The sequence below is a fragment of the Hirundo rustica genome, chromosome 12 (genome assembly GCF_015227805.2).
Source record: "Hirundo rustica isolate bHirRus1 chromosome 12, bHirRus1.pri.v3, whole genome shotgun sequence".
Classification (NCBI taxonomy): domain Eukaryota; kingdom Metazoa; phylum Chordata; class Aves; order Passeriformes; family Hirundinidae; genus Hirundo; species Hirundo rustica.
In genome coordinates this window covers 7,316,217-7,342,151 of record NC_053461.1, presented here as the reverse complement: position 1 = coordinate 7,342,151, position 25,935 = coordinate 7,316,217, and the positions used below count along the sequence as shown (strand labels likewise).

Here is a 25,935-nt window from a genome sequence, read left to right as displayed (position 1 = left end):
TCTGAGTTTAAGACATGAGCATAAACTTTTTCACATAAATTACTGCAGACGCTGATGTCCCCAAATCAAATAATAATGCAGCTGACTGAAAAACAGCAAAATAAATAAGCTGACTGAAAACCTGGAAAACTGGTTGCAAAAACCAAACAAAGCAGCTGTGGACAACCCCCAGAGGCACTAAAAACGCTTTGCTGCTCCCACATGAGAGCCCTGATTCCAGAGCAATCCCCGCGGTACCACGCACTGGACACAATGTCTGCCCAGTTTCAAGAAGTAACAAGCTGCAATCAGCGGATATTCTGAAAAGACTTCACAAAAAAACTTTTTTTTTTGCCATCCAGGACAGTCCTGCAGCTTCCTCAGGCGGACTGAGGGGGAAGTTGTCCTAGACGTACCCTGCCACCCAGCAATAATATTGATGTTCTGCATGCCAAGGACACCTCATGCCCAACCCAGCCTCCTAAATTATTCAAGGCACAATCTTCTTCAGGCAACTTTTCCATCAGAAAATTCTGAGAACAGACACCTCAGTCCTCTCAGGTGCTCTTATCTATAATTCACTATCCCAGGTTCCAGCTCACGGAACATTTACAGGGAAAACCACAACTTGGGATGGTTTTTATCTGTGCAAGTCAACTGACAGAAGCTGAGGGCAGCACATCAGGGGCAATTTTGGCTGAGCAGAGGCAGTTGGTGGAGAAAAAAGCAGGACATTTAAACACAAAGACCTAAAACTCAGTACACCTCTCTTCATAAAAATATAATTCACGATTCCAGCAACTAATCAGTTACTCGGAATAGAGGAGGAAGCAAAGCTGCTTGCAAATTTTGAAATGACAGACAAAAAACATTATTTCAAATATGATCTGAACAAAACAGTCAAAATACAAGATTCTTCTTCCAGAAAAGTCTCTCGGGACTAATTCCCAATCACCACATTGCTGAGTTTGTCCATTCTAACAACTAGCATCTATGAAAGATGGAAAACTTTAATGTTTTCCAGCACTTCTCTTATTCCTTACAAAACCACAAAGTAAAGATGACAACATCTTGGAAAGCAATGCCATACAGATCATCTGGTCATGCAGATGTGTAATTTGACCATTTTTCCTTTGAAGCTTTTTCAGATACAAAGCATCACACCAGTCCCTCACAGCTGGTGTCGCTCTAAAAACCTATTCCCAAAGGCCTGGACTCGTAGTGGATTTTTCCAGACCTCAGCTGCTCCATCCCTGTTGATCTCATGTGAGGAAAAACTCATCTCTAAATGGCAGAAAGGTCCCTTTTTTGCCTGTGACAAGCAGAAATAGCCCTGCACTGACCCACACTTGTTCCTACCCAGCCAGGCCCGAGCTGGGCTCACACCAGTTTGAGAACTGGGATCCCCCCAAAGATCCCAGTTCTGGCTCTGCAGCTGGAAGCAGATCACTCACATGTGGGCTGCTGTGGATTTTGTAAATAGGTCTGGCTTCCATTCACAGGTCAATAAAGTGCACATGGAAATGAAACAGGCCCAGCCAGCCAGAATTTGGTTATTCAGTAATACAGGGCAGCTCCCCTTCACAGGTATTTGAACACTACCTGTGCTTGATCCTCCTCAAAACAGGAGATTCTGAGTTATTGCCATGCATTACACTAGCCAGGGCTTTGAAATTCAGCTGTAGAAACTCATGGCTCAGAAGCCTAAAGGCCACTTAGATGTGATCTACTTCACAGCCCACATCCAGAACCCCCCCTTACCACAGAAATCCATGTTTTCACCTGGTGCTTGATGCATATTTAAACCCCAGATGTCAGTTTAACTCTCTTACAGTTTACAACTGGTCCAGGATTTGTTTTGTGGTCTGTTATAAAATCTCTAACTCTTGTTCTAATTCCTTTTTTTTTTTCTTTTCTTTTTCTTTTTTAAAGACAGAAAAGCTCATTCAGAACCTTGCTCAAGAAGCTGCTGTGTGTCAGTGAAAAACACAACAGCCACAGTAAAATATGTTCCCTTCTGTGTAGAGCAGCTCCAGCTTATGAAGTACAATCACTTAAATTAGGAGCAAGTGCTACTTTATAAAATCAGGGCAATATTTCCAGCATTTGAAATGCACATTGCTGTCTCTGCTTTGGCAGAGGCAATTTCTGCACTGTTCAAAACTAAATTCATTATTAGAACAAAACACGATAAGATTTAAAATTAAATCCACCTCTGCCTTTCTCTGCGCACCTGAAACTTTGTAGATAATTCCTTTGAACATGGTATACCCCAAATGAGGTTAATTTTGTTAACACAGTCTTATAAATAGCCTAAGTTCTTTAGAAAAGCCATGGTTCATTTTTTCCATTGAAGAAAATAGTTTGAGAATCCACTCTGTCCTATGAACTATGTCCTGCCTTCCTTCTACTGCAATCTTTGAAAAAGAAATAAATATATCTTCCAGGTTTCTAGTCAGTTGGAAATGGTAACATGGTTCATTGATTGATGACCCCTTTTTTTTAACATATCTTTTAATAAGTTTTCTTTTAAGTTTTGGTTCCCATAAGTTCTTAAGTACTTCAATAATTTCCTTTTTCAAAAGTGTTTTTGCTGTTGGAGACTGGGGGAGCGGTTCACCAGAAAATGGGTGGAAAGAGATGAGTAACTGCAATCAAATCCACTTTAAAATGTTCCTTTTCAGAGTTAGAAACATAAAAAACATCATATATACAACATTAACAGCACTGTAAGTGTTTACAGAAGATATTCCGAGAGAAAGTTTAATTTTCACTCCATCTAAACATAAACACCTGGATTGAAGGGAAAAAAAAAAAAAAAAAGCATCTATTTTGGGACATCAGAAGTCAGACTGGAAGAAAGAGAGAATTTTTGAGGCTGTTTGGCAGCACATTAAATTGCAGTGAGTAGAACAGGCAAAATTAAGTCAACGTGACACTGAGGAAGGCTTTTTACTCCTGCCAGACATCATTTTCGATACAATTAACCCACACCTACAAATCTTCCTCTGAGCCTGCTCCTTTACCACTCCCATTTAGGCTTTATTCAAGCAAATAAATATTTGTTTAGCATTGTTTTGTTGGAATAAGTGAAATAAAGTTGTCAGCTCTTCAAGTGATGGCAAGGTGTTATTTATCCATTGCTGCTTCAGATTTAGGGAAAGGTCAAATCTTTTGAGTATTTCTGTAGACTGAAACTTCTCTTATTTCGAAAGGATTAGGGGGGGAACACCAAGCGCACCTCCCAAAAGGAGGAGTATGAGCAGCAGACTCCATCTGGAAATTGCAACAGATTTCCATCTGAAAAGTAGAATCAAGTTAATGAATTCTTTCATAACTTCAAGAAATATAAACAGAGCTGCTCATAAAGGACCAAGGCTCCTTGATTCTTTTATTTAACAATTAACCCGCCTAGAAAAGGAAACGCTTTCATCCCTAGGGAGCCACTGGCACCCTGGGCCCAGCCCTGTTGTACAAAACAGTTAATTTGAATAAAAACTGGACAATGTTGCTGCCAGTTTAGAGCAGCAGTGATTACTGGGTTGAAGCCTGCACACTGTTCAGGACACTGCTGTCCTCACACTGGCCGTGGTTACAAACCCACAGGGAGACCTGGATCTTTAACTGCCTCTACCTGGGAATGCAATTTTTCCTTACATGTTATGCACACAAAAAAACCCCCAACAAAATAAACAAAATCCCCCAAACCAACCCAAGCCCCAACAATTTTTCCTTTATAAATTCCACCCACTGCAGAGAGGACCATGCAAACGGTGGGCTCTTCCTGCACAAACTGGGCTGTTTTTACCTCAAAAACCACAGCCAAAGAGGAACCCAAACCAGCACCAAGTGAATTTTGCTATTCCATTTCCTGCTAAAATCTCCCAGTGCAGCACGAGCTGCAGAACAACACCGTGGCCTTGGCTAACGGGGATGAATGCATTAATTAATTTCACCTGCCAGCTCACCTTACTCTCACACCCTGGCTCAATACGGAGCACAACATCAGGTGCTCACCTCTGAAGAGACACGGCCTTGCTTGTTAATTAGCGCTGCTTGCCAGCTGCCCTTAACGAGTTGCTGGTTACTGAATAAACCAGTGCTTATAAACACGGAATAAACTGGCTCTCCAGTGAGGAAACTCTGTCCTGAGCCTCACACTTTGTTGCCACACCGTTATCTGCTCCTGACTCCTGCCAACGCCGCTACCAACGCTCACGCAGCTCCTGCTAATCAGAAACGTGCCTGAATCCTTGGATTATCCACATGTTTCACTTTCACTTCCTAACACTTCCTTTCCTGCTTCCCCAGCCTCTATAACTCTTCCAGGATACTGCAGGCTGTGGTATCTTTAAACACTTCTGGCTACTTTTAAATTATTATCTTTTCCTTTCACGTTATTTCTTTTTGAGGGTTAGGTACCATCAGTCTTTTGTGATGTGGGAAAAGCAGGAACATTGCTGTAAACTTGGATTTGTAAAGAAGTCCTCGGAGAATGTCCCTGTTCACCAGCAGAAAAGGCGTCCTTGGTTTTACACACTCAACTCAGCACAACTAATTAAGTTTCTATAAATTGCCATTCCAGAATTCCTCCCAGTTCTCAAACCAAAATTACCTTGAGCACTTTTCAAGTTTTAAGTAAGGAACAGTTGACTTTAAATAAAGATAATTTCAACAGAAACTGTCTGCTAATATTATACCTTATTACTTTCAATCTTTTCCTATGAAAACCAATTATCATGATATGAAGGTATTTTAACAACTAATTTTTTTAATAACTACATCCAGATTTCTTAGACTAGATAGATTATTGCAGCTGACCAAAGAGTCAAAGCACCAAAACCCATTAATTTAAACAATATAATAAAAGTTTATCACTTAAAAAGGCTAAACCCTAAATGCTAAATTAATAATATCTTTTCTAGAAAGTATTGAAAACTCTTGTGATATGCCCAAAAGTAAAAAATTTAAATTATCTTGCTTAAGGAAGAAATAGAAATTTCATCTTTGATGTGAATAAAATAAAGGTTAATTCAGGGGACAGAATTAAACAAAACTCAGTTCTTGCATGTCTGGAAACACAAACACAAGTAGCCAATCTTCCCTGTCATTTAAAATACCAAGCTTCAGCCTGTAACTTTTACATTTAATTATCTCACTCAGTGAAAACAGGCAGAAGTTTTCCAAATTAATTTCTTATATAAATACTTCTCGACAGCCTTACCAGCAAAGAGCAACCTAAATTTTTGTCAAAGATTCAGAAATAAAATCTGATCTAATTTTAAACAGTATGAGAATCACTGTGTAATTTGGGTTTGGGGTAAGCTTTTTTAAATTCTTCTTCTTCCTCTTTTGAAAGCCACAAGCCATGTTTGAAGATCACTGCTTAAGATAGTTTCAACTGGAAACAGGTACATCCATTTACAGAAGACCATCTAGTCCCTCATTCAATGCACCTAGTCTGTAATTATCAACTGTATATAATATCTCAAGTAGATTTATTTGAAGTCATCCTGAACTATTTGTCCTTAACAGTCAACAATGAGTCTGCTGCCGAGAGTTAACGTAGCCACAATCATCCAGTTGTACGAGGGATCTTCGACTGATCTCCACCATCCTGCAGAACAACCTCACCAGATAAAGGAGAGACAGCCCTGCCAAGAGAGCCAAGTTCAAACAGGAAAAATAGGGCAGAGCGGATAAAGGAGATAAATTCTGCCAAAAGGGCCAAGTTCAGACAGGACAAACACTCAGCACGACCTGATCAATACTTGAAAGCACAAGACCACCTCCAAGGACTTTGGATTGTCTGAGAAGGTGGAGCTACCTGAGGCCACAAGGGTGATTCCACAACTACTTCAAAATCAGAGATATTTATGAACATCAGGAAGCAGTAAAATTTAAAAAAAAAAAAAGAAAAAAAAAAAAGTTAGACTCCAAACCACCAAACGGATATAGACCAAAAAGCAAATGAGCAATAAAGTAAACGTGTATCTACAAAGAAATTGCAATCAAAGGACAATGGAAGAAAGTAAAGAAAACTGAACCAAGAACGGTTTGGTCTGAAATCACAACAGAACAGAATTTTGATATTTGTTTCTTCAGGTTGTCTATAAGCATAAATTCAGACACGGAAGGGTCCACAAGAGGGAACATCCTACCGAGTGTTAAATGTGGAAAATGCAGATATTCATAAGAGGGCAGCTACATTGCTCAAATTCATCAGGAAAACATTTTTATCATTGCTGACCGCTCACACCCACACCTGCGATTGTTCAATAACACAAGAAAATGTGGATAATTTGTAAGATTAATAAATACCTCCTAGGCATCACGTAGCTTAATTTTTTTTTTTTTTTGCTCCTGTCAGCCACCACCAGTCCTTGCAATCCACCAAGGTTCCAACATTCCCAGGCAGGCCCAGGCAGCTAAGATATGCTATCAATTTTTAATAATAGAATGAACTTTTGCAAAATATTTCAACATTAAAACAGGCTTAAGCCTATTCCCCTCCTTCCACCCCCCAAATTTAAATGAAGCTGGCAAAAAATTCTCCTAAAGATCCCATGTCAGCCTCCTGCAAGTGAATCTTTTAAGGAAGATTTAAGCAAGACTGAAGAAGTGCCCCCAAATAAAATTCAGGAGTTTCAAGCAGGATTTTCAAGGCTGCCAATGCAAGTTGAGAGGCTCAAAATAAAGGTAAGAGGAAGAAGGTCTCCCTAAATCACACTGAAATAGTGTGAAAATCCAGGGCATTGCAAACTGAGTCCCAGATGGGGGACATTAATTCCAAATGCCTCATTTAAAACAGAGTTTGCTGCACCAACATGAACATGACTGGCTAGAAGAGATGCCCCAGGCTTGCAGAAACACCCGCTAGATTCTCCAGAGAAGGATGCCAGCAGTGGCCCCTGCACCCAGAACAGCAGCTGGAAGTGACTCCAGAGCAGGGCTGGATGTCCCTACAGGGACAGCTCCCACCCACAGAGAAGGTGAGGTGTCCCTAGCAGCAGCTGCTGAACATGGGGACATTGACAGGACAGAGCAGAAAAGCAGACACAGAGCTTTCCCCATCCAGGGAACGGCGTGGGTTGCCACCCCACAGCAAGTCCCACACAATTTTTCTCTGTAATTTTAAGCTGTGAGCTGCAGAGACATTCGTGTCAGCATCAATACTTTGGGAAAAGTGGGTTAGCAAAAAGAACTGCCAGCATCTCATGCCAAAACATGCTACACTGATAGCATTGTTAAACAGGATTAACATCAGGAATTAAAAATAACATCTAGGTTTGGTGAAGAAAAAAAAAAAAAAAAAAACCCTACTGATTTTACCTCAAGAGTCCCCATCTATTGCAAACACTAAAACAAACTTAGTTTTAAATCTTTTCAAACTCTGCAGACCTCTTACCATGCCCACTCTTCAGGGCTGAAGGCACAAAATCTGTTTCTTCAAAGCCATTTATTTAACATCCAACCCAGCCATGAATCCAGCTCACTCTCAGCTTGCATGTGGGATTCTGGAGCAGTGGAGTGCACACAGGTTAATGAGCTGGGTGCATCTGTCCTCTGCTGGGGAGTCACTTCAAAACAGTGAATAAGACAATTTGATCTTGATGACTTCTGCCACCCGATATTTCCTATTGAAGCAAATGAACTCAGCTGTGCTGTGGCATTAAACACAACCAAACTAGCATTGAAGGAAACACGACTGAGCTGTGGGACATCCTCAACTAAAACCGCCCCGTTTCTCTGCTAACACAACAAACTGTGCACATCCCTCGGTGTGCACCATGAGTTTGGGTGGAAAAGCAACAGAAGAGAAGAGAAAACACCAGTGGCTCAGAAAAGAATGATCATTTCTTTGAAACTCACTTCTGAGGGTTTAGGTTCTGGGTTTTACCTCGGGGGTTGCAGCACACGAGGTTTCATGTTTATGAGCAAGCAAAGCAGCAGGAGGTGTAGCACAACCACTGAGACTTCCTTTGGAGCAAACCCAGCAACACATTCATAGAATTTCCTTAGTCACATGTAAATTTTAAAAATTCCTCTCTAGAGTTCTTCAACACCCAGAGCCTGAAATCATCAGATGGACAAGGCACCAAAAATAAGCAGATTTATCATCCTTGGGCCAACTACAACTCTCATGTAATAGCCTCACGCAGCACTGAATTGTTGGAAATTATGTAACTCTAGCTAATTCTTGATTAGTTATTTTAATTAATTGCAAATAGCACCCTGCCCCAACTTTAAGCCAGTATTAATATAATTTCTTCACAGAGTTGTTGAAGTAACCAGCGATACAGGGGAGGTTAAGGTCTGGAAAGCTGGAGAAAAAGGTGATAAAAGGACTAAAGAATGGAGAACAAATTAGCATGAAGAGGAAAATACCAATAACCAGTAGAGGACAGACTATTAATTAATGAAGAGAATCATGTCACATAGAACCAATGAATATAAATTTCTTTGCTAAAAATGCATAAATAAGCAAAAAGGTTTTGTATCAGCGCTGGTGTGGAGGCTGGAACTTTGTCAGCTGCTCACCTCTGGGCCAAGACTGAAGTAATGCCTTACCAACACTAGAAAGACAGTGTTAGAGAGGGTTATTTTTCCCCATTTTGGGAGGATTTCGGTACCGTGATCGCTGCTGATAACCACCTACAATTTACCACCGTGGTGCCCTCAGGTGACTGCGTCTGAAGTCTGGAAAGCAAATTGTTCTGAACACTTCAATGGGCGCCCGCTGCGCACCCCCAGCGAGGCAGGGTGAGCTCTGTCACACTGTCCCCGCAGTGCCCCACACACCCAAAAACTCACTGGCTTGAGAAAACAATGGAACAAAGGAGCAGCCCAGGCACTCAGCACCCCCACAGGAGAGCTGCACAAAGCCAGCAGGGGAGCACACCTGAACGCTCCCAGGATTTTCCAAGTTTACACCATATTTCTGCAGGAAACAGCAGGGGGCTTTAAAGTATTTTGAGGTTTTTTCCTCTCAGTAAAAATGATTTGAGTAGTGAAAATCGCAGGTTCTGGCCTGGCCAGCCTCTTCACTCTTCAGATTCACTGTCACAAACGAGGAGGGATTTTCTGCAGGGTTTCTGTGGGCTAAAGTCACCTGTAACACTACAGGTTCAAGGACAGGCAGAGATTTTTGCTGCAGATGTCATGCTGGATGACCTCCACTATCCATGGAAAACCATGCAACAGCCATGACCCCACTGGCAAAGCAGAGTGGTGATGTAACGCAGCAATTCCTGCTCCTATAGGATTTTTTAATGAAGGTAAAACAACTTCAGGGTGTAATTAAAAAGCAAGCAAAAGCAAACTAGAAAAGAGAAAATGGAAAGGCTCAGAAAGGAATGAACATTCCTTTAAAATTGAACTCCTGTGCTGGGGAAAGGAATGGGGCCAACACATGACTGAAGTGAGGCAAACCCAAGGAAACCCACAGCATCCCCAGTTGTCATCCAGTCTTCCAAAACTGAAGCAAACACTTGAGACTGCCAGAAAAAATGATGCAAAAAATCCAAGGATTTGCTGTATTGTTTAAGGACAGAATTAACTGAGGTGCCCAGACTAATGCTAAGATTACAACTGCACAGTTGCACTGCAAGTCCACAGCATTCCCATATATTTTTCTTCCACATGAAAGCTGCCACAGTCCTGAACAAACAGCATTCAGCCTTCAGCATCCAAGGAGCTGTGCCCTCACTTACAGAGGCAAAAGGAAATCCTGCTGCAGTTCATGGGGTACCTACTGGATGCTCCATGAAAATCCTCCTCTCTTATTCTGTACCTCCTCCCTTATTCTGTACCTCCTCCAAGGGCAAGCTCACCTTTGAAGCCCACCTGTAAAGGATTGTGCTATTCCCTCATCTCTAATGCTAACCAGAAGAAAAGAACTGTGACAGCTTTTGAGCTACTCTGTAAACTTGGTCAGTTTTCCTTCTGAATACTCATTTTTTTCAGACTTTTTGTGCCTTAGGGGACTGTACCTACCTGAGCTTCCCTCATACTGAACTAGACTATTCCTCTGTGGAAAGTGCTGGGGAGGAGAGACTGACACAAAATGCAAAAGGAATAATCAAAGGAGCAGCATAGCCTGTGGAAGCTCAGGTTTGCAAGTCCTAGCAGAACTGACTCGGCTCACAATCCACTCAGGAAAAGAGTGCCTGCAGTCCCTGAAGAATTTCATTTGAAAGCAAAGAGGAAACAAGGGCTAGTAAATGCTATTGTTACAGAAATAGCAGCCACATACACCCAGCTATTTCTATTATACAACTGAAATCCTCTGCATTTAATAGAATCTGTGGCTGCTTTGCCAAGTTCTGGACTGGCAATTAAGACGGGACATTGAAATGCATTGTTTTACCCGCTCCAAGACAAGGACAAGGAATGGGATTTATAATGAGCATTCAGAAAGGGTTTCTTCCTTCTTTAAAAGTTAAAAAGGAAGTCACTATACCCTGCTGAAAGCTGTGCCAGAGAATGTCATCTATTATCTGTGAAAACAGGTTCTTTATGTCTGAGGTAATCATCGGCTTTTCAGGATGTTGGGGGGATGCTTTGTCCTTACACCTTTCAGGATCTCAAGCACAGTTTCCAGAACACCTACACAGATGTGAAAATAAAACTCCTGAAGACAGAGGAGAAATAATTTCTAGAGATACTTCGAAGGAAAATCAGAAACTCCGAGCGTACCACGTTAAAGGCAATCAGCACTGAGGGAATGCAAATATGTTTGTCTTGGAAGCACGTGAGCTGACTGCCAAAAATACATATTTGACTTTATTTTCCATTCACCTTTATAAATAACAGGCTTGTCAAACACCAACCTCTGACTTCTTGGAAAACAAATGGAAACAGTAAATTTAAACAGGCTAGATTGGAAGGTTGAGTAGTAATTGCAAAAGGGACAGGAGGCAGGAAATCATTACTGCACCTAACACTGCTCTTATCCCAGGTCTGTTGATATAAGTTATCTTCAAAAGAAAAATGACCATTTAATCATGCTAATTCCTCCTAACAGGGCTGCTGAGCTTAGACTTGTATAGTGAAGCCATTGCCTCATTTTATCCAAAAAAAAAAAAAAAAAAAAGCACCATCTCCTTTCATGAAAACACAGAAATACAACACTGAATAAAAGAAAAACAAAATTCAATGTTTTGTTATCATGAGGATGGCATTGTCATCACCGGTCCAATGCACAGATGATCCTTACAAATACATTAGCAGCAAAAATTTCCAAATTTCCATGATTCAGCTGGAAGCAGCATCACTGCTAGCAGTGACACTTGGCAAAATGTCTGGGAATACCTAATAGAGATTCAAGAAATTGTTTTATCTTTAATTTATTTACATTCTAATGTGACACTTTAAAGGGAGCTGGTTTTTTGCACCCCTGTAAGTGTCAGCTGAGACAATGAATTAAGAGCTGTGCTCTTGCATCAGGACAAAACCACTGCATGGCAACTTTTCACTTTCACAGGGCACCAACAAAATCAGGCAAAAACCCTTCTCTGTCTCTGATACACTGCAAAGGCAAAGCTTAATTCCATCAAGGGCACACTGGCTCCATCGATTGGATTATTCATTTGGTGTAATGGACTTTGCTTTCTTCCTGCAGCCTTCTCAAAACAAGAACAAAATGAAGATAAATCAGCTCTCACTCAAGGCTGGCAGTCTATAGATATTTATGGATTTCTGAGCCCTGCAATACAACATGAGGGAGGCATTCCCCAAGGTTGTTTTTTTTCCCCTCTGCAGTTCTGTTACCCTCCCAGCATCTCCCCAGCACAGGGACACACCGAGGAAAGGCTGCAGCCACCCCTGCCCCCCCTTCAGCTCCTTCTTTGCCATCACTGATCCAACCTCCAGCTTTGCCCTCCCCAGCACAGGAGCCACTTTGACACCAAAGCCCAGAATGATCTGTTTGATCCTCCAAGCAAAGGCCTAATTCCATTTTCCGAGGGAGTGCCACCAACGTGATCCCAGTTTGCCATAGGGACAGGTGACGTAGCTGTCATGGAACACAAGGATCACTTCCCCCATCATTGCACTGCACCCATTAAGTTGCAGGCCATCTTTTTCTCACGCAGTGAATGAGCTGATTATGCCAACAAACTCAAACCACTACTCCTAAGAATGAGAGTACAGGTTTATCAACTGCCCCATATCATGGCAACATTTTCCACCACTTATTAACTCAGCAGAAATGGGTTGACTCACTCTATTGCATCACTGCATTCAGATCAGGGAGAAACTTGGGGCACAACACGTTATGGAGAATGTTGAACTCTGATAATCCCTTGGCAAAGAGGAAAAGCATAACAAAGTTGCTGGGCCAGGTTTTTCTTTGATTTTATGAAACATTGTAGTTGTAATTGAGTTCACCACAATGAACACACGCTAGTTCTGTGCAGAATAGGTACCAAAAAAATTTCATTTTTTAAATCAGATTTATATGAGATTTCTGTTCATTTAAATCTGAGGTACAAGAGCAGAATGCTTGTCTGTGGTCAGTACACCCTGCCTGCATGTATTTAATGTCTTACAGGGAAAAGGGGATTTCAGCCTGCATGAAAATAGCCTCCTTTCCAAGTGTTGCTGAGGTAAGATAATCACTGAGAAGAAGATGATGTCCTGGGCAATCGCATAAATAAATCAGCACTGACCCCAGAAAATCTCTGATGCTGCCTAATAGAAAAAGCAGAAGACACTCACTCGCTTTCAGCCTTTCCTGGCCTTACTTTAAAGCACTGCCTGTAACCCAGACAGAACCTTTTTGCAAGCCATTTAGGAATCTCAGAGGAGCAGGTATCTCTTTTTTTTTTTAAGCCTTATGAGGAAAATACATCATGCAATATCTCTCTAGTTCTCCACAAGTAACTGAACAAAGCCAAAGTAAATCAGCAAGTGGCACAACATGCAAGAACCCAGAAACAAAACGAGCGATGAAATTGGATTTATCACAGAGAAAAATCTGAGCCATTCATTTGAGATGCTTATGTTTCAGTAACCTTTGGAAGAATGTTTGCTGTTCCATTATACAAACAATGGAAATATTAGATAAGGAAAAGAAGCGCCATTGCCAAGAAAGCTCCATGCACCCTTTCCAAATCATGGAACATGGAGATGTGGTTTTATGGAAATATAACATGCTGCCTGCAGCAGGAGTGTCAAACCTCCAGAGCCGTTCCTGCCAACCCCAGTGGGTTCTCAGTTCCTGGAGCAGCACATCTGCTCAGCCCTGGCCTGGCACATGAGGGCACAGGAGCTAAATTCAACCTCCCCAGGCCTTACAGCTGGGCCAGGCTTGTTGTGCAGGACTGAGACAGCCCCATGTGCCAAAGTAAACCTGCCCCAAGTTATTCACACACAACCATCTTGCCTCGATCCTTCCCAGCTGCCCCACCCTGTGACAGTGGTGCCACATGGGACAGGCCCAGCGCTTCCCCCCTCTGCAAAGAGCCACAAATGCGGGATCCAGGGCTTTTCCCTGTGGGGAGGAGGGGCACGAGGAGTCCCTGGGTGCCACTGGGGAGGGTGCAGAAGGGAAGCTTCTGAGCACACTGTGCTGCCCACTCTTCCCATGGAGTCATGGACCCCTCCAGATCCCCCAGACATCCTGGCAGAGAATAATGGAATCAACTGGGTGGGAAAGGGCCTTTAAACGTTGTCCAGTCCAACCCCTACAGAAAACAGGGACATCTTCAGCTAGGTAGCTCAGAGCCCCATCCAGCCTCGCATTAAATATTTTCAGGGATGGCACATCCCTCACCTCCGTGGGCAGCCTGATCCAGTGTTTCGCCACCCTCATTGTATGAAATTCCCTCCTTCAGTTTAAATCCATTACTGCTTCTCCTGCTAAAACGTTTTTTCCATAACTTTCTTAGGGGCTTCCTACAAATACTGAGAGACTGCAATGGTCTTCTCTTCCCCAGGGAGAACAAACCCAGCTGGGATACACGGGAGGGGTTCTGCAGCTGCAATCTGCAAATGAAAAGAGCACGTAGGACTCCCTTCCCTCCTAGGCAGCCCTTCATGGAAGGAGCCAGCCCCTTTGCCAAGCACAGGGCACTGGGAGCCTGTTGGGGCACTTGGGGACAGCCAGTGCCCACTGAGGGAACCACAGGAAAATGCCAAGTCATCCAAGTTCTCACCAGCTCAGCCACACTTGGCACTGCATGCACAACCAGGTGAAATACGAGTTTAAAGTTTGCCCGTGGGGTTTTTCCCGTGCGAGGTAGGAAAAAACCCTGCGAGGCCTTGGCCCGGACAATGCTGAGGGTTTTTTTCATGGCCAGGGCTGTTTTCATTGTTCAAACCAAGCCTTCCGTGTGGGGAGAATATGTACAAATAAGGGCTGGATGTGGAACTGGAGCTTGGCTGCTGGCCTGGGGGGTTGACAAATGGGCCTGAGCCACAAGAGATGTTTTGACACCACAAAAAAGGATGAGGAATTAGGCAGTGTGGTGATCCGGAGAGAGGATGAGCGCGTCTGCTATTACATGGCTTTTAAGATGCTGCTTTGAAGTTTTCCAAGGTACTTTAGCTCAACATCACAAAGAAACTCTTAAAATCTACTTTCCGAGAGCTGGCAATGTTCCTTTTAAAGAAATTATAAAATCAATCAAATATTATCCACCCTAAGCTTAAACATAAAGTAATGTAAGAAGATCTTGAACTTATGGATAATATTTAATGGTTTATACATGATAAAGTATATTCTTTTAACAATGAAAATGATGCTACTACCAATTTCTTTACATTCATGGACTATTTTGACAGTGTGTTAAAATAAAGCTCAGTCTCTGACAATCACAGAATCAATTCTTTTATATTTCTATTTTAAACTTCTATTTGTCTGAATCAAGTATTTTTCATTCCTTTCCCAATTTCCTTTCCAAATTCTTCACGTCTGTGTAGCTGATTGAACACAGTGGTGCACCTGACTGCAATTCAGTGCGAACCAGCAAGAGCAGCTTCCAAAGAGACTATTAAGTTATTAAAGGTGCATTTTTATAGAAGCAAGTGTGAGGAACCAAAACTAATGAGTATGAAAAGCAGCCGGTTAATTTTGTTGCATTCAATCTTTCTTCATCTTTTACCTCATCGTTAAAATTGTGAAAGGCTTTTTAGATTGCAATAATGAAGAATAAACATACTTTCCACAGCTGGCCTAATTGATTCTTGGTCTGTATCTCCCACACAACAAACATGCATTTGAAAAGAGAGAGAACTTCTCTGGTAGCCCAACAAAGGGCAGTCATGGTGATTCAAAAGTCAACTTCTACAGTAGAAATATTATCAGTTAACTGCTAATTAAGATATTTTTATTGTCAGGATATCGTGTCTTTCCATAAAACCTTTTCATGGTATCCTGAGACCTACAGCCACGAAAAAAAAACCACAAACAAAGCTGTTCTCCCCCAACACACTCCACCAGCCCATTTCTATAATCTTAACCAGAACCTTAAGTTCTGTATCCACTAAATACCAACAGAAAAACTTCTTCTGTAGTGCTACGACATCATCACCAATGTGTAACACCTTCCGGAGCACCTGTTTGGGGTGTGGTTGTACAGATATCACCCTGGAAAGGTTCTTCCTTCATATAAAAATCTAATAAGCTTCACTATAGTGTGGTGGGGCGTGGCCCCAAGGCTGCCAGAGCTCCAGGAGCCTTTGGACAACGCTCCCAGGGATGCACAGGGTGGGATTGTTGGGGTGTCTGTGCGGGGCTCAATGATCCTTGTGGATCCCTTCCTACTCAGGGTATTCCACCGTTCTACATGCAGAGAATTCTTCACTTTTCGCATGCATTGGAAATTAGTGTCCAAGTATTTTAAGCAAGAGATAAGGAAAGTTAATTCACTGACATACTCCTATAAGAAATAAACACTTTCACGAGGGAAATTAGATGAAAAAGTTAATGTAAATTGGTGGATACTAAATAAAATTGTGGGTAAATATAGTTAAGTATTGGAGAGAGTGGATTCCAGTCTCATTTGGTATTCATCCAACTAACTCATCCCATTTTACCAGCTGTCCTTTATAAGGTATCACTGATGCTCCAGTGGGCCTCAGAGACTCCAATTGCATGGAAAATTATACAACTGTCAGCACGGCTCCAAGGGGGGGATTCAGCATTGTTTTGCAAAGTGACAGGACTAGACCTATATGTGGTATTTCTGGGATAATGAAAGTGAAACTAATCTGAACATAAATATTTTTAAAGCAAATTCAGGTCAACATGTGTATTTTGTCATATAAATTATTTCCATAGATTTTGGGGAGGTTCTTTCTACAAGCACTTAAACAAGAGCTTTTCATTTTAATATAATCACTTTAAGGCAGGAAATCCCTCAGGCATAACTGAGAGCTGGGATCTCCACTGCATCTATAGCTAAAGGAGCAACCAAAGAAAATTTAAAGGAGAGACTGAAGTCTGGTAACCCATAATGATATTATTAGTTCATTCAGCATGCAAATATTGGTCTACTCAACATTCAGCAGACTTCCTCAGCTCCACACTGAATTGAGACACAAGTTCACTGGGAAATGAACCTCACAGCAGTGTCAATGACATCTGAGTTACAAATATGACATCTTGAGAACTTCAAGGCCTTTAAAACAGTTTCGAAATTCACTTCTAAGTGTGATTCAGCCTACCAATCCATAGGAGGGGTGTCAAATATCAATACGGGAAATTAATTGAGTCAGTTCTGAGCTCATGACTTATTTTACTGTCTAAATAAACCCGTAAAGTCAGGTTAGGCCACATTTTATCAAATTATCATGTCCCTGCTGCCAGGAAACATTTTTTTTCCCCTCTGCTCCGGTGACTGTTTCAGCACTTAGTCCACAAAATTATAAGGACTTTATGAAGATAAATTCTGAAAGTGCTTACAAGACAGGGAAGAACCAAGTTCTACAGTCAGGTCCTTTTCACTGTTTCACAGTCACTCAGGACTCCTCCTCAGCCACTTGGTTTCTTCACAGAAGTGTCCTGCAGTAATTCTTATTTCATGCTTCCCATAAAACCATGCGAGATGTGCAAGGCACCAAAGTATGGAAAACAAAGAAAGTTCAGTGAATTGTGCCTCACCAAAATTGACACCTGTTTGGGAAAGCGATTTTCAGGCACTGTAGTAAACTGCGGGTTTTCATAAAAGTATTCAATGAGGAATCCACAGTTTGCTGCAGGTACCAAAAGATAAAACTAAATACGTCAATGATTAATTAGAATTCCATTTCCACATAAGGAATGATTATGTTTCTTTCCTCTAAGAATAGTCATGTCTTCAAGAATATCCTCTTCACTGAGCTTGGAATCAAGAAAAACAATGGCTTGGGACTTAGAACTAAATATATTCTTATATTTGTCATAAGCCTTTAAAGTTTCTCACTATGGAAAATTTTTCTTCTGTGAAAAGTTCCAGAGTTTGACAAGACATATTTCAGAGAATTTTTCCAAGCAAAACAATTAAAAGTAAGATGCAAACTCTCTGTGAATGGGAACTCCTATTATGTGATCTACTTGAAAATTAAAACCCAGTGGAGCTTTCACGATTCCAAGGCTATGCTGATTGCCATTTGAAGCTGGAAAGGTTTTTCCCTAATGCACAAGTGATGAAGTGTACGTAATGCTTGGAGGAAAGTTACCTTATCTGCAGTATCAGATATAGATTACTGCTGGAGTCAGCGTGCCACGCTGCTGCATCCATACACTCTGTTCCGACATGAGGAATTGAGTTTCCCTGATGTCATAAATTGAACACATAATGCAATTAACATCTCCTTTGAAGTTCACATTGACCAGGTAACCACTAGAATGAGTTGGCAAAACTTGACTAAAGTCACCGCCATGAACTCTGCTCAGACGGAGACATCGGCACTGACTTTCTGCAAACATGGAATTCTTGAAGCTGAGACATTGACAGCTGCTCCTTTGGGACCCCTCAGCTGGGGTAATTTATGGTATCACACTACAACTGACATGTTTATGATCACACCAATAATTCCAGACTTTGAGGCATTTAAACACTGGAGGTAAATAAATGATTAATTTTAGAAAGAAGAGAATGGAACAAAGCCAAGACTTCTATCTTCTTGAAAAAGAAAAGAAGTTAAAATGAACATCTTGGCTACTTTACAAGACTGGAGAAATATTATAGACTGAAAGACTGTGTGATTTCCAAAAGTGTTAATACTCCTTGGAGATGAAAATACAGTGACAAAAATAGAATTCTTAGAATGAAACAGAATTTTACTTGCACTTAAAGAAAATTGTATGAGGAGAGGGAAACCTTGCACCGTTGCCAATGCTTTATGGGGAGATATTTGGTTTGAGCATTGAAAACCAGACTAATAAATGATCGAGTGGATGTCTCTATAAACATTTAGGAAAATAGATACTGGAAAGTTATGATTAGTATTATTAAACATAAAAAAGTAAGGAGCTTAATTTTACACACAACAGAAGTGCAACCAATAAAGACATCAATACAATCACAGGCTGATGATTTAAGCAACATTATCTATGGAAATACAGTAAGTGAAGATTCGTAAACTATATATAAATAGATGATATAATATTGATCTACATAATAACATAATGCACATCTCAAAAGGTCATTTCATGCTCTCATAATCTCCAAATACCTAGGAGCTCTTTTGAAACAACTATTTTGCACCTTCTTACCCCCAGGAGCACAGAGATTCAAGTCTCTTTGCAATGCCTAAAACATGGGCTGATTTTTTGTGTCATTTTAAGGAAGAATTAATGCATTTAGTTGTTAAAAGAAGCACTCCTTTCACTCTCATGCCAGCTTTAGCTGTGGCTGGGCCAGATTACCTTCTTTCATAGAAAACTCTTGCTTTATTAATGTTGGGAATAATGGCAGCACCATGAGAATTCTGTTCAGGTTGGAATCAAAACCTCTTTTTCCAGGAGAGCAAAAATCCCCTAATTCAAGTGAAATAAGAGGTGCTTACCTTCTGTTGGTGATGTCTTCAGATGTCTGCAGAGCCCCTCTGTTTCCCCATATGTCTCTTTAATTTTTACTACTGCTTCTGTCCCTCGGAGTTCCATGAGGGAGCGCAGTTCCTGCAGTGTGCACCCAAACTCTCCGGCATGGTTGGCCTCATTTCTTTGGTTCTTGGAATAAAAATCGCTATTTGTCATGTCACCCATTGTGGCTGGTTATATTGCTCCACTCGTTTGTAGTTGATACAATCTTAAAACTGTTTAAAAACTGAAGGAGAGGAAAGTTGAATTCCAATCCGAGGAATTAAAAAGAATCCCGCGTGTGTCCGGCGAGCGACGTGGAGGATGCCTCTGGCGTGGAGAGTGTCCCTGACTGACTGGAGGTCACAGAACAGCTGCTCTCAAGGCTGCAGACCAGCTCCACTCCATTCACCATTTCCCATTATGCTGCACCCAAGCTGTAGAATCTACATGGTCATTTCTTCCTCTGGACCTTTGGGAACAAGCAGAAAGGACTCGTTACGACGCGGCACAGAGGGGATATCAGACAGGTCCCGGCATCCCAGAGGAGCTGCTCAGCACCACGGTGGGGTGTCCTGGAGGTGCTGCAGGTCGGCAGCATCCAGCCCAGGATAACACCAGCTCTGCCTTAGATAAAGCTCTCCATGCCTTGAGCACCAATAGCAGCGCAGCTCCGGTCCCAAGGGCAGCCGCTAAATGAGATGAGTCATGAATATTAATTAGTGAGTGATTAGCCCGGCGTGCAGGATGCACCCTCAGCCCTGCTCTGCTCCGTACAGCCACCCCGGGCTGTCCTCTGGCCACAACAAAAGCTCCCTGAGAAGGCTCCGAGGTTAAAAACGGGTTAAACACCATCAGCTTTCACAATGGGTTAAAGCTAAACTGGTTTTTAGCCACAAGGGCAGTGAAACTACGGGAAAAACTACAGAGCCACCGTCACAAATGCAGAATGTATTTAAATACATTACATCTTGCAGCCTCACCTTCTGTGCAAGTGAGCACAGCGTGAATGCAACGGGATGTCTGGGCTGGAAGACGCTCTCTGCCTCTGTTGGAGGAGTCCTTTCCCCTGAGCCCAGGCACCACCAGGCACACACAGGATGCTGCTGGGCTCTCTCTTTTTCCTTCTTTTCCCCCTTTTTTATTTTCTTTTTTATGTGCAGTGTCAACCGGGTCCCATTTGGACCATCTGGGAGACAGTTGATTACTCGATAAAGCCAGCCTTTAAAACGTGTTTCCCCTTCCCGTATTCTAATGAAGTGGGTTTAAATACTGCTGAAACCAGCTATTATATTTGGCACACAGAGTTTTAACAGAGATTAAAGGTTTCTTTTTTTGCCTCAGGCAGGTTGGTGAGAGTGTGCTGTCTAATCCAGAGGTCTCAGGATCGTTTTCATAACAAAGAACTTTCAAAGGGCCCCCCAGCAGCCTAATGACTGACCAACTTGTCACAGGCAAAGGGCACACGTTGAACTTTCTAGGCACAGCAATCCCTGGCAGAAATGATGTATAAATGCCCAGAAAAAGCACATCAAGAGGAGCCCAATGTGTTTTAAGTCCCGGTTATATATTTGTGCAATAATTTTAATCTTTTAATCTCACCCAGTTACAGTTGACACAACACATAGTAGGGTTTGCTACTTCCCCTCTCAAAGGACATTGCCATTGCTCGGCAGTGACAAATATCAGGTCTGTGTGAGCACGAATTGGGAGTTACCTTGCTCAATTAACAGAACTAAACCTCTACCAGCCCTCTCCCTTACAGCTTCAAACGTTCCTTTGATTTCTGCGGATGAAATATATTTTTTTAAAAAAAAAGAAGTTCAAGTTTCACCAAGCTATTAAAAACCAAAATTAAAATACCAGCCAAGTGCTACACATTTCTTCCACCCATCCTATTTACCGATGTATCTTCTACTAACAACTTCTGCCACTCTCAACTTCACATACTGCTTTTCACATTGACAAGATGAGAATTTCAGCACAAAAATGTTTTTACAGGAAACAGCAGAGAGAAACTAGAAGTGGCAATTTTAAAAGGCCTTTATTGGCCAAGCAAGGGCTGGTGAACCACGTTCAGCTCTCCATGCCCACATCCTAGGCACTGCTCAGCCTCAATCCATCCCCAGGTAATCCCCCATAAACAGCAGGAAGAAAAGGCCTTACTCACACTATTGCTGTATCTGTTTGTAAACAGAATTGATCCGTATTCCAAACAGAAATAGCATCAGCCTGCAGCATTTTTTGAGGAAAAAAAAATTTGCAGGCCAGAAATGTCACAAATGCCCAGTCAAACAGGCTTCATCCCAGGAGGCAGCAGATCGCCAGGGCTCCTCCTTCCTACAGCAGAATCCCAGGCTCTGCCTGCTGTCAGCCACAGCAAAATGCAGATTGAGCCCTGATTGTCAGAAAGACTCTGAGGCTGCAGTAGTAACAAATAGCTGAAATATCAGGCTGCTCTTTACTTCCAGTGGTTAAAAAAAAAAGGAAATCAAGTCTGTTCCTAAGTGCAGTTCAGGGTTTTGAAAGCTGGGCATCTCAAACAGCCACGATTTTAGGAAAAAAGAAGACAGGAAAAACATTACTCTAAAAAAAAATCTTTTTAAACATTGCTCCAGAATAATAAAATTGTTCTTAAACTGTTCCATAACACTACAGAAAAAAAGACAAATTTGAGTGTTTTCTAAAGAGAACCATTTACCAATTTCATTTCTGATGCAAAGGGCACTAAACACAGCATCAAAGACATTTTCTCCTGATCTTTCTGTGGGATGTGTCCACTCCTCTCAATCAAAGCATCTCTTTAGGCTCCCTGTGCTATCACTATAAATTAATGTATTTTCTTCTATTCTTAGAAATGTATTGTCATTTGTCAGCCACAGCAAGACAGTGCTGTTGCTTTTCAGCATGAGTCATTTGCCTGCTTAATTTTTAATTTCACCTCTGATTAAATATTAACCAATAAACAACAAATATGAAGTTTACACTTCCTCCAGAGCTTCAAAACCAAATCAGTGGCAGTCTGTGCTGCTCGTGACTCACCTAATGCTGCACCACCAGGGAAGCACCACCTCACGTTTCGGAGAGGCAGATGGTGAAACTCAGCAGGCACAGAGCGTGGCTGACATTTTTCCCTGCTAATGCAACTCCCTAATCCTGTGGAAGAGGATGCTCAGGCTCCATTCCATCCCAGAATCTCTCCTAGTAAAAGCCCAGGCCCCACACCAGGCTGGCAGGACTTACACCTCACCCCTTCTAAGTGGTGAATGTTGAAAATTTCTTCACCAAAAGCTGAGGAATAGAAAAAAACATGGCTGGCACATGGCAATATCCCCATCACAGGGCTTTGCGTCTGCAAAATACATCCAGTTACCACAAGTGGGGAAATTAGGAGTCTCATCAACAAGAAATCCCATTATTACGCTGGGTTTGGGTGGGGGGTTTTTTGTTTGCTGGTTTTTAGGGTGGAAGGAAGGGACTATTTTACAAAAAAAAAAAATATATATAATCACAATATTGATATTTTCAAGACGTAGATATGTTCTACATGGACTACCAAGAAATCCTGATTAAAGGAGGTGATACTGGCACATTTTTCAATTAAAATAATCTAATATCCTATACAATAAATAAAGTGGGTTTCATGCTCTGGGTGCTGCTTTCACTGCTCTATCCATAGTGGGCTTCAGTGGATTTAATTCATAAACAAAATCTTCTTGGAGCATAAAGAGGCACCACCACATGTCCTGAGAGCACAGCTTCCCACCCATCCTAGAACAGGGTCACCTCCTCCTCCACCAGGCACATTTGGTGATCCCTGTGAGAAAAACTTACAGGGAAAACATCCCTCCTCAGACATAGTCAACAACAGAGAAATAAAAACTCCAGTGAATTAATTTCACACAAATCATTAGTTGGTTTTCCCAGAAAAAAAGCAGTCACTGTTAACAAAGGTTATTTGGTTTTACTTATTCTTCCCAATCCTTCTGAAACTAGAATACTGAGTAAAAGAAGGCCCAAAGTGCAGTTTGGAAACAACAGACTGCTGTGGAGAAGAGGGAAAAAAAAAATCACAGCCCACTTAGTTACAACTCAGATAACAAAAGTCTTCACACAAGGATCGCCTGAGTAAAATGTCATCCTTATTTTCCTCATTATTAAAGAGTCAGAATATCAGTCTGTACCTTGGTCTGGAATCCTGTGAAAGATGGGAGCTTGTTGCACAAAGGCAATATAAACTTTAACTGGCTGTTTGGTTGGGTTGTTTTTTTTATTTTTCCCCCCAGAGTTGCTGTGTCTGGGGGAAGAGGCTTCCAGTCCTGTAGAGCCCAAATCAAATATTTTTCATCTCCTAGCTGTTTAGACGAAACATGTGCCAATTAAAACAGAAGCAATTTGGATGAGCTAACTGCAGGCCTGCTGGGAAAACTATTCTTTGATTTCCCTAATCAGGAAAAGTCTCATCTTGGAAGCTTCTAAATATTTTTGCAGTGTGTTAGAATGTAGATATCATCCCCAAGTATTCTGACATCTGATTTCATTTGGGCTTCTACCGGCAGGAAAGTTAACAGCAACGTGCTGAACCAGATTTCACCAGAGCAGGATCCCAAGGCTTGCATTTCACAGTCCTTAAAGTCAAATAATGGATACACGATGAGTCAAAAAAACAACCAAGGATATATTCTTAATTTGTCTGTTTTCTCTAAACTGTTGCCAGAGATTATGGCAGCTCTGATTTCAGGGTCTGCTGGTGGAGGAGCTGTTTGAATTCCATGTTAAAGGGTGATCCCCTCTCAGCCAGGACAGGGAGATCAGCAAAGCCCAGGCTCCTCTCACTCCTTGTCAGCTGGGAGGTGGCACACACAGCTGGTTCTCCGGGAGTTAAACTCAGGGAATTAGCAGTTCCTAGCCTTCCACAGGGAACATTACTGCCCCACTTGGACTTTACTTGGCTGTAGATAAAATTCCAGCTGAGCCCTATGGAGAACCCCCAAGTAAACGGGGAAAAGCAGTGAAGTGTCACATTTTAATGAGTAAAAGGCGCATAACCAGATTCACCTGTATTCACTGACACCATTTCTTAATAAAACAGGAGTGGAAGCAGATTTAAGGGAATTTTCCCTTGAGTCTGAACAAAATCATCTGAGATGTTTCGAGATGACAGCTCCTTGAACTCTGTGCTGGGAGCAGCAGGGCAGCATCTGATTGCAGAGGATGAAAACCTCTGCAGACCTCTGCAAGGGCAGAAGAGCTGAGAAGGAAAACCATAACCTGCTCTGTAGAGGCCTCCAGATATATGAAATAAATCAAGTGTGGCCCAGCTATGGCAGCTTTTCATGGCAGAGCGAAAATATCTATCTGTTTATGAACACAATCTTCACGGAGCAGCATGAGGAATGGACTCTATCCAGCACCCAGAAAAGCTGATTGAATGCACTCAACAATGCCTAAACTCATACTTTCAAGAAAAAAAAGAAACAACAAATCCACACTGACTTTGAAGCTCAATTATCAGGAATGCACAAGATGCAGAAGGAAGTAAGGAAAAACACCATCTGAATAAAAGCCGCTTGGCACCTTACAAAGTGTGAAATTTTTGTTTGATACCAGGAAGCCAAGAGCAGATAAAGAAAAAAATAAACTGAACTTCTGTCACTAAAGTGTTCTCTGAAAATATTCCTGACTTCAACCCTAAATTTCTTCATTAATTTCAAGTTGCCTTAAGTTAATCTGTCCATCTGTAAAGAAGCTGTGGCTGCTCCTGGATCCTGGGAAGTGCCCAAGGCCAGCTTAGACGGGGCTCGGAGCAACCAGGGACAGTGGAAGATGTCCCTGCCTAGGGAAGGAGCTGGAATAAAATGGTCATTAGGGAAATTTCCAGCCCAAACCAGGCTGTGACTCTGATCATTCATTCGTGATGAGCACACACAGGTGAGACATTCTTTCAGCTGTTGTTTTCAGACAGAAACATATTTCCCCCAATAATAGGATGACATTAAGATAATTAAGTTAAAGAATTATTTTTAAAATATTACATAATGAAAACATTAAAAAAAATAATCAGAGGCAACTACTTGTCATAATCCCTTAACAATAGTTTCAGTTTTTCATCATGAACCTGAGCCTCCAGTCAGTACCAATTTTGTCCTCAGGTAGGATAAATAAAAAGGATTCCATGCCTTCTGTAGACACTGTTGAATATTTGAAGGCAACAAAGGCCTTCTCACAAAAGATTTTTATTAAAGAGACACAAAACATCATTAATTTCAGTTCTACAATAAGCATATTTACTTAAGGCTTCTACCCAACAGTATCTTGCACAAATTGGATGATTTTTCTTTTTTCCATGTTGTGCTAGTGTAATGAGGGGAACTGAAAGGAGGGTTGTGAATTAAAGAACCTCCAGCCCCTGCTGCAGAGCACAGTCTACATTTGATCCCAAGCCTTCCCTCTGCTCCTCATGGATATGGCTCCAGCAAAGCCAAATGAACTCCTGACAGCAACAAAACTGCTTTAATGCAATCAATTCAGGCCCATTAAATAATGAAATGACTCCATCAGGGACTTCTGGGGGACTGCAGCAGTTCCTGCAGACAAAACCCTTCCTTCCCCTGATGCCAGAGCCTCTGCACGAGCCTTGCTCTCTGCCTGCAGAGGTGGGATCTGCCCTGAAAAAGAGATTTTTCCAGCAAAGCCTGTCCCAGCCACCAGTTTACAGAACCCTCTCTCACGCCCTGCTGGTGCTAACGTGAATTTATTTTGTTTTGTTTCTAGTGTTCAAATGAGAGGTTATTTTTCATCAGCCATTTATGCTCTTGAGGCTCCAATTCCCCACTGCAAAGCAGGTTTGGGGTTTCTTTTATTCACTGCCCTCCTACACACCACATATTCCCACTCATTGGGGATGTACTTCTGGCACTGAAAAGACCCATTCTACACCTCTATAA

The 25,935-nt window shown here is 41.8% G+C and overlaps 1 protein-coding gene across 9 annotated transcripts in view; it reads right to left on the bottom strand.

The window, feature by feature from the left end:
• The window catches only part of ATP2B2 (ATPase plasma membrane Ca2+ transporting 2), a 393,065-nt gene that overhangs the window by 138,086 nt on the left and 229,044 nt on the right, over positions 1-25,935 (bottom strand). For all 9 annotated transcript variants that reach the window (XM_040076442.2, XM_058422233.1, XM_058422234.1 and 6 more), the window contains one exon: positions 18,976-19,460. In XM_040076442.2, coding sequence (XP_039932376.1) covers positions 18,976-19,174 — 199 coding nt within the window. In that variant the 5' untranslated portion in view covers positions 19,175-19,460. The remainder of the gene's footprint in view (positions 1-18,975; positions 19,461-25,935) is intronic.